Raw genomic sequence first — 9,404 nt, forward strand, 5'->3', positions numbered from 1 at the left:
CAGTCCTGTCTCCCTGTAGCGCTGTCTTAGGCGTCTCACTGGACTCCGTACTGGACATTGCAATGTATTGCCCTGGCCACATCTGCAGTCCTCATGCCTCCTTGCAGCATGCCTAAGGCACATTCACGCAGATGAGCAGGGACCCTGGGCATCTTTCTTTTGGTGTTTTTCAGAGTCAGTAGAAAGGCCTCTTTAGTGTCCTAAGTTTTCGTAAATGTGACCTTAATTGCCTGCCATCTGTAAGCTGTTAGTGTCTTAACGACCGTTTCCACTGGTGCATGTTCATTAATTATTTATGCATGGGAAACAGTGTTTAAATCCTTTACAATGAAGATCTGTGAAGTTATTTGGATTTTTACGAATTATCTTTGAAAGACAGGGCCATGAACAAGGGATGTTTATTTGTTTGCTGCGTTTACGTTCTACAGACCTCACGGAGTATTCCCTACAATACTTTTACCGGAACAAGTTTTAAAACCCACATTTAATACAAATGTCACTTAAATATGAACAAATATGAATCATCGTTAGACAATTATGTTTCATGTCTCATGAATAGATACAGGTTATTAACACTTTTCTACTATTACGTGGGGGACTTTTATTTAATTTATTTTTTTGAAAATCCGAGACACGGAAGCACTTTTTTAGTGTTGCTGACGACATGCGGATGATTTTCCCGGTATTTCAAGCGCCACACTTATGATTTTCTGGAGCAGCAAACACGACTCTTGTAAGTAGATGTTGTCAATGTACGGACATTTTAAAAGCTATTCATTCGTAAATTCTATCAGAGTTTGTAATATAACTTGTTTTTCGATAGCCAATAATTCTCAACTCCGTTGTTCGTGCTTGAGGTTTAACGTTTGCACTGATACAAAACTGGCTACCCTGGCTTTAGTTCCGAACTTTATTACGTTAACGTTAGTTAGTTGGCTAGCTAGTTAGATCTCTCAATTGTATGAGGTAGTCATTTATATAGCTAAGCTTACCAAACCAGTTAAATGCTTTAGTTGTGGCTTGTCTGGGCATACTCTTCGAGTAACTATATTTTGCTAGCTAGATACCTAGCTACATGTCAGTAAATGATTTTAGCAAGCTAATGTGGCTACTACTTGTTTACTTTTACTGTTCCCCCCCACAAAGAATTAGCCACTGAAACAACACAGGGACCACATTAGCACTGGTGTGCATTTGGACTTGGTACAACTACAGAAGGAGGCATCCACAGAATTATATGCGGAGGGATGCCGCCAGTGTCTGAAATGGAGATGGCCGCGCCAGAGGGGGGAAGCACGGGGGGGTTGACCCGAGCGGACTGCCTCTGCCCTGTGTGCCTGGAGATCTTCCTGGAGCCGGTGACGTTGCCGTGCAGCCACACCTTCTGCAAGCCTTGCTTCTTGGAGACGGTGGACAAGGCCAATCTGTGCTGCCCGCTGTGTCGCAAGCGGGTGTCCACATGGGCACGAATCAATGGCAGGAACAAGACGCTGGTCAATGATGAGCTGTGGCAGCGGGTGCAGGCTGAGTTCCCCATGCAGTGCCAACGCAGGCTCAGTGGACAGGAGGAGGAGGAGGATGGAAACAGTTAAGTGACTGACAGTGTTTTTCATTTAACAATGAGTGACTTCCAAATGGCTTGTGTCTTTTAGTACAGCTGGGTTGGGTATGCTTTGAGGTAATTATGGGTTCACAGAGCACCTTGTAATCAGACAAACCCATTTCTTCTCACTGTTGGGTGGGTTACGTGAGGTCGGTTGACCTGCCAGTTTCTCTGTTTGTTTACCTGCCGTTTCCCTCTGCCTCCAGTATTGGTCCCCGGACCCAAAGTCAGTCTGCCTGGAGAGGTACGGAGAGAGTATGAGGATCAAATCAGCAAGGTGAATTCTCAGGGTACATTATACCTCGGTCCTGAGTTTTTCCTGACCATGTAACGTGACCAGGAACAATTCTGGGCCATAGGTATGGACCTGATCATGGCCTCATGGGAAAACTCTGGCCCCAAGTTATAATGCAAGTTTACATTTTAGTATACTCTTCAGTCACATAGAATACACTTGACATGACCTCTGACCCTTTTCCAGATATTAGAGGAGAAGCGTGCCCTGGAGGAGGCAGAGAGGAAAGCAAGTGAGGAGTACATCCAGTGCCTCCTCGCAGACGAGAAGGAGCGCCTGGAGGAGGAGAGGAGGCGGCAAGAGGAGACGCAGCTGGAGAATGACAACAAGCTGGCCAGACTGCTCAGCCAGGAGCTGGTGCGTTTAATAGTCTGTAATATCAGATTACATACTCAGGTTCTCCCTCATTTGTAGAGCCACACAGACCACTTTTTCATAAGAACATATAGTTTATTGCTGACAAAAAGCAAATAGCAATACTGTATCAATTGATTGGGTCTGTATAGTAGTAGATCAGGTTTACAGGTTGTGAAAGTGCAATGAGTGTTCTAATCTTAGAAGCTTGCATTAGCTTTTCAGGTCGGTGACATGGGCGAAATCCGAAACCAAAAACGGAACAAAATGTCCGAAAAACAGCATAGTTCGAACTTTTGAAATGCATTTTGGTTACAAACCGTATTGGGGGCAACGCAGTACAGTAATATTTTTTTGTGGTAATGATTAATATAACAGTACTGTTCCAATTTGAGTAATAATATGACATTTACTGATCAAAAATAGGTTGTTGTTACTTTTGTTATAATTCCCTTCCTATTAGTTATTTATCCGAATAAATATTTGTGCTGATTAGTATTCCCCCTGTTTGCGCAATATATTTAAAATACATGCGAAGTAGGGGTGCTGAGAGTGCTGCAGCACCCCCTGAAAAAATGGAATAATAAAATATTTGTTAAATAAATCATTTAAAATCCCTGAAGTAGTGCACTGGGCCTTTAACTAGTCCTTTATTGGTGGACCGATATAGCCGCTCTAATGTGGGCAATAAACTCAATCTGAATGCATTCAACTGAAATGTGTCTTACGCATTTAGCCCATTCCCCCTAAATCAGAGAGGTGCGGGGCGCTACCTTAATCAACGTTCACCATTAGACCAATGACCGTTTCTTTCCGCAATTTCCTTTTTATTTTATCAACAAATGAGCTCACACTTTATGGAGTCTATGATATTGTGAGGTAATGTAAGACAATCAATCCGAGAGGAAAATTATCAACTTGCGTGTACTGTACAACTTGCTAAAAAATGTATTTGCAAACCTGTAAAATGTCCTCTTGTCTTAAATATATCCTGTTAAGGTAGTTGATTTGCTCTTTTAAAATAAGAAAATACCTTCATACATAAGGCTGTCCCCGACTAAAGAAAATCTTGGTCGACCAAAAGTCGTCTGTTCTTTCTACCGATCAATTGGTTGTAATTTATAATATTTTTCCATATAGACAAACCCTATGTGTTTTAATAAAATAAGCTATATGCATTGAGCTTGTCTAATTCTTTAAACGTACTATTTAAAAAAAAATGTGTTTACCCCAGTTTCTTCCCAATTTCGTGGTATCCAATTGGTAGTTACAGTTTTGTCTCATTGCTGCAACTCCCGTACGGACTCTGGAGTGGCGATGGTCGAGAGCCTTAATGTGTCGTAGGAAACACAGTGCACCTGGCTACCGTGTCAGTGTGCACTGCGCCCGACCCACCACAGGAGTCGCTAGTGCTTGATGGGACAAGGACATCCCTGCAGGCCAAACCCTCCCCTAACCGGACGATGCTGGGCCAATTGTGCGCTGCCCCATGGGGCTCCCAGTCGCGGCCGGATGTGACAGAGCGTTAAACTTACTCTTTGATGAAATAAGACTCGAGGAGGCCAGAGATTTAGATAATCAGAAGAAAAAACCTTAACCTGACGTACCCATTCTCCTGCTCCTGGCTTTTGCAGTTTCTGCCATTACTCTCCAGAAGTTGCCTGTAATAGGCTACATGAGAAGTTTACAACCTCTCATGTGGAATGCCAATTTCTACCAATCTGCGTGCCAGTAATGGCAGTAATGGTTTTCATATGCACATTTTCAGTTTCATAATGTTTTCATATGTCAATCATTGTCATGTGGTTATTCAAAGTTCTATTTATACTAATGATACAAACTTAAAAAGTAACTTCTATTGACAACTATGTAAAAATAGACTATAAGCCAACAAATAAAAAGATTGTGGCCTGCAGGTAGAAAATATCCTGATGTTTTTGCCTATAAATCACATTGGCTCGTCTGCAACGAACTTGAAACATTGTATCAACTTGGGTCCAGGGCCCCAAGCTTGTGCTAGCGAACTTGCAACATTGTATGAAATATTCTGGGCCTTCAGAGTTTCCTGGGACAGACAGCTGTAGCCGGTTTGCACAAGGGATAAGAAACGGTGCTTGACTTAGGCAGGAGCTCACCAGAGACGAGTACCGGCACCTCAAATTGTCTACAGCTTGAGCTTCTGTTCCTCTAGTAGAATATTACCTGAAAAGTAATGTGGAGCACCAGCACCAAAAATGAGAACCGGAACCTATTTCAATCCAAGTCGAGCACTGATAAGAAGTAATCAGGTAGGCCTTTTTTTTAACCTTTCCACTAGATCAGAGTATGACATTTTTTCCTTTCAAGCTGAGTGGTTATCGAAAGGGAGAGCTGGAAATATTTTTCTAATGCATTAAGGAACTATTGTCATTCTCAACAATGTAAAAATATAATTTAATTTGCTTGCTGTTTCAGGTGAAGAAAATATTTACTATGAGAAGCTCCACAGCTCATTAGTGGTGGTGCTTTAAACCAATCAGAAATATTATCAGATGTGTATGCCTACATTATATCCCTACATTTGCACTCAGGCCAAGTACCCTATAAGCCTATATACTCCTATGCGTAATCAGGTACGCGTCCTAACTCAACATTGACGGCAGTGCTCCAACCTAAACACGACTAAATTGATTTGACAAAACACGTAAATGGAATGAAATAAACTTAAACTTATTTCTCAGAAGTCTGCTCTGCAAACAGTGTCCACTCCGACAATGACAACGGTAAGACTGGAATAATGATAATAATAAATGGACTGCATTAACAGAAATGACCATAACCAGACAAACAGATTAGATTAGAAGTTACAGGAATTAACGGTAAATGTACTACTGGTGATGTACAGTACCTGTCAAAAGTTTGGACACACCTACTCATTCAAGGTTTTTTATTTTATTTATGTTTTACTATTTTCTACATTGTAGAATAATAGTGAAGACATCACAACTATGAAATAACACATGGAATCATGTAGTAACCAAAGAAGTGTTAAACAAATCTAAATGTATTTTGGATTCTTCAAAGTAGCACCCCTTTTCCTTGACAGCTTTACACATTTTTGGCATTCTCTCAACCAGCTTCAACTGGAATGCTTTTCCCACAGTCATGTTGGAAAGTCTTGTTGGGAGTTCCCACATATGCTGAGCACTTGTTGGCTGCTTTTCCTTCACTCTGCGGTCCAACTCATCCAAAACCATCTTAAATCGGGTTGAGGTCATGTGATTGTGGAGGCCAGGTTATCTGATGCAGTACTCCATCACTTTCCTTGGTCAAATAGCCCATCAAGCTTGAATTGGCTTTTAGTCTAGGCCTCCGCAATGGATTAGTTCACTGAGATGGGCACGTGTAGTGTATTCAGAAAGTATTCGGACCCCTAGACCTTTTCCACATTTTATGTTACAGCCTTATTCTAAAATTGATTAAGTTCGTTTTTTTCCCTCGGATGGTGCCAGGTTTCCTCCAGAAGTGATGCTTGGCATTCAGGCCAAAGAGTTCAATCTTGGTTTCATCGGCCCAGTGAATCTTGACCTTCTGGAAGGTTCTCCCATCTCCACAGAGGAACTCTGGAGCTCTGTCAGAGTGACCATCGGGTTCTTGGTCACCACCCTGACCCTTCTCCCCCGATTGTCCAGTTTGGCCGAGCGGCCAGCTGTAGGAATAGTCTTGGTGGTTCCATACTTTTTCCATTTTAAGAATGATGGAGGCCACTGTTTTCTTGTGGTCCTTCAATGCTGCAGAAATATTTTGGTACCCTTCGCCAGATCTGTGCCTCGACACAATCCTGTCACGGAGCTCTACGGAAAATTCCTTTGAACTCATGGCTTGGTTTTTGCTCTGACATGAACTGTCAACTGTGGAATCTTTCTATAGACAGGTGTGTGTGCCTTTCCAAATCATGTCCAATCAATTGAATATACCACAGGTGGACTCCAATCAAGTTGTAGAAACATCTCAAGGATGATCAATGGAAACAGGATGCACCTGAGCTCAATTTCAAGTCTCATAGCAAAGGATCTGAATACTTATGTAACTACTGTATTTCTGTTTTTGCAAAACCTGTTTTCACTATGTCATTATGGGTTATTGTGTAGGTTGGTGAGGATTTTTAAAAATTGAATCCATCTTAGAATAAGGTTGTAACGTAACAAAATGTGGAAAAGGGGAAGGGGTCTGAATACTTTCCAAATGCACTGTACATCTCGGTCAACAGCCTATTGACAAACAATCGACTAGTTGACTAATTGGAGTCAGCCCTAGAGGCGCTATTTATTGGGAATGAATCACTGTTATCAGACCCTTTTTTTCTGTTCTCTTCAGAATCCAAGACCTGAGTCACAGAACATCACGTGGACTAACGACATCACCCCAGCAAAGAAGAAGCGGAACACCAACGCTGGAGATATAGAGAAGTGAGTCCCCTTACGTAATCAGACTTACGCTGTGTTCCGATTCTCTCTTCTCCCAGAAGTGTGCACTCTTTCCCTCGTGTTTAAAAATATTGGTGGTGTAAGGAAAATGGTTGGAGCTCCTACCCATCTAATGCTTGTAAATCCATAAGTAGGAGTGAACAAGTGCACACTTCTGAGAGCAGAATAGAGAATCAAAATGCAAACAAAAATAGGAACCTTGGAAGGTGTGCTGATGGCACAAATAGGCAGATAAATAACTTCTTTGTGATATGTGGTTCTACTACCTTTACAGTTTGTTGCTCTGGATAAGTGACTTCATTAAATATATTACATGGGAGTGTTCTGACAATTTATTTTCTTTCCAGGTTCTTGTCCCCAATTCCACAAAGACACAACAGCAACTCAGAGACTAGTCCCACCTCCAGCTTTATGGCTAACAAGGTGGGTCTCTGTCACTCTCCAAAATGCTCGTGCAATCAGAATTTACTAAAAAAAAACATGCTCTTCTCTGTGAATCCACATACACCTAGCATGTGACTGATAAACATTATGTACCGAAAGACCCTACAGGCTTTTGCCTTTGGCCTTGCTCTTGAGCCAAAAGGGATCCCATAAATGGACATATTTCCCAGATATTACCTAACTTGACTGAGGGGCATACCCCTCCCCACACCCAGGAGAACAAAAGCAAATATTGTTTGCCTAAAATTATGGGTATTTATGGTTTTATGGTGGGGGGAAATTCCATATCTCAGCTAACACTTGATGCAAAATGTAACAAACAGTTAGCAACTACACTTTAATATTAATCTTTAACTTCTGTTTACTTTTGTGCCCGATTGAAGGAGAACATCTTGCACTCAGAGAGTAAGCCTTGGTCTTCCAAAGAGCCAGCAGAGCAAACAATGCCCTTGCTAGAATTCTACCCGGAGAGCTACCGCATGCCGTGTGAGGCCTCAACGTCATCAGAGCGCATGGCGTACCATCTGACCGTCCCCTCAGGAAATTCACTGGCATGCACACCCCTCCACGGCACCCCGAAGAGAGGCGTGACCTCGGCAAAGAGGAAGAGCTGTGACATTGAGGGGCCAAACGAAGGGAAAGCAGACGTCGTGGTCAGTAAGCTGCTCTGTCCTTCATCCTCGTCATCTCGCCATGCTGCAGATAGAGGAGAGGTGGCCCTAGTCGACCTAGGGGAGAAGGCCCTGCTGCTCCAGGAGCTGGCCCAGAGAGAGAAGGTGCTCTTCAGCCGCATGCAACAGGAGCAGGAGGACCGGCAGCTGGCTTTCCAGCTGCAGAGGCAGTTGGACCGCGAGGAGGCCGTCCGCGTAGTAGACCGCAGCAAGGGCTCCAGCGACCAGTACCAGCTCCGCCAGAAACCTGACTCCAGCTCCAGGCCAGAGGGTAGTGGTCGAAGCAGGGCCAGCAGGGGGCGCTCACATACCTCCACTGAGAACAGGAACACAGTGGAGAGGAGGCAGCTGTCTGGGCCCTCATCTACCACCAATAAGGGGGAAAGGAGCTCCACCATCTCCAGCGCTGCTGCCTCAACCTCCAAGCCACTGAAGAAGAGCAGTAAGCAGGCCACCCTTACAGAGATGTTCCCCAGTCTGGGCAGCTGAATCTTGGGTGTTTGGAGCATTTGCATTGGCACTGCTCATCACCTCTTGTTAACTGGTCTCGCCGTATCGCCTAGAGGGCTCAGATGGTCAGGATTTAAGAAAGTTTTGTCTGAGCCTTTATGAGCTTATACCTTGGGGAGAAGAGGGTAGATATTGCTTGGACATTGACCGTCTGGGATTTCACTCTGGTTTGAATGCATTTCAAGGTCTTTGACAGCTTGGGGGCTCACTGGAAATGGCAGACTGGCTCGATCGACATTGTTTTGATAGTAGGTTAATTTTACTCATTGTTTTCTCTAGAGATTCATATAAGTGATTACTTAAGAACAAAATAAAACATTTTTGAAAGGTATGTCTTGTCCTGTGGCATGCATTCATCAGGCTTCCCTAAATATTTGACCAATAAAATAAATTTATATATATAAAATGTCTCTTTCGTCTGTGTTTTCATAATTTTCAGTCAATTCGCAAGTGGCTGAATCTCACCGGAGAAATCATCCGCGCCCCTCTGTCTCAATGTGTATCTGATGCTGTCTGGAACTAAACAGTATGACTTGTTGCTGCTGTAGCAATTTATTGATTGATGCCAGCAAGTATTTGGCTTCAATTGATATACTAATTATAAAAGAAGCAGCCAATCATCGTTGAGCTGAGCTCAACTGTGGGTTGTCCTGGCTGTGCGGGAAAAGGCCTGTTTTGATTTGTGTTCACGCCAATCATTGTGAGACAAAGTGCTCCTGTTGCAATGGATGCTGCTGAGGGGAGGATAGCTCATAATAATGGCTGGGCAGGAACAAATGGAATGGCATCAATCACATGGAAACCAGATACCATTCAACCTATTCCACTCCTGCCATTGCCACGAGTATGTCCTCCCAAATTAAGCTGCCATCAATCTCCTGTTGTCTTTGTGCTGATTTGCGGTGACTCTGGTTCTAAATTAGTAGTTGTTTAGTAAACTGTCAAACATTAACTTGCTTGACCATGCTGCAGGTCGTATAGCTGTTGCGTAATATTTACTTTGTGGACTTAACTGGACAGATGTTGCTCTCTGGTTTTGTGGTGAAACAAACTTAAGAGTA

General features: G+C 43.1%; 1 protein-coding gene across 1 annotated transcript; it reads left to right on the top strand.

The window, feature by feature from the left end:
* The first annotated feature begins 474 nt into the window (after positions 1–474).
* rnf168 (ring finger protein 168) lies at positions 475–8,753 on the top strand. Its single transcript, XM_021587263.2, has 7 exons — positions 475–733; positions 1,147–1,587; positions 1,810–1,880; positions 2,085–2,255; positions 6,609–6,700; positions 7,066–7,141; positions 7,546–8,753. The coding sequence occupies exons 2-7, from the start codon at positions 1,248–1,250 to the stop codon at positions 8,320–8,322; spliced, it is 1,527 nt and encodes a 508-aa protein (XP_021442938.2). The 5' UTR covers positions 475–733; positions 1,147–1,247; the 3' UTR covers positions 8,323–8,753.
* The last annotated feature ends 651 nt before the right edge of the window (positions 8,754–9,404 follow it).

This window comes from Oncorhynchus mykiss, chromosome 27, assembly GCF_013265735.2.
Source record: "Oncorhynchus mykiss isolate Arlee chromosome 27, USDA_OmykA_1.1, whole genome shotgun sequence".
NCBI classification, from domain to species: domain Eukaryota; kingdom Metazoa; phylum Chordata; class Actinopteri; order Salmoniformes; family Salmonidae; genus Oncorhynchus; species Oncorhynchus mykiss.

Coding starts and splice junctions, on each gene's coding strand:
- rnf168 (XM_021587263.2), top strand. CDS start 1,248: ATGCCGCCAGTGTCTGAAATGGAGATGGCCGCGCCAGAGGGGGGAAGC. Junction 1,881..2,084: donor ATGAGGATCAAATCAGCAAG/GTGAATTCTCAG, acceptor ACCCTTTTCCAG/ATATTAGAGGAGAAGCGTGC. Junction 6,701..7,065: donor AACGCTGGAGATATAGAGAA/GTGAGTCCCCTT, acceptor TTTTCTTTCCAG/GTTCTTGTCCCCAATTCCAC.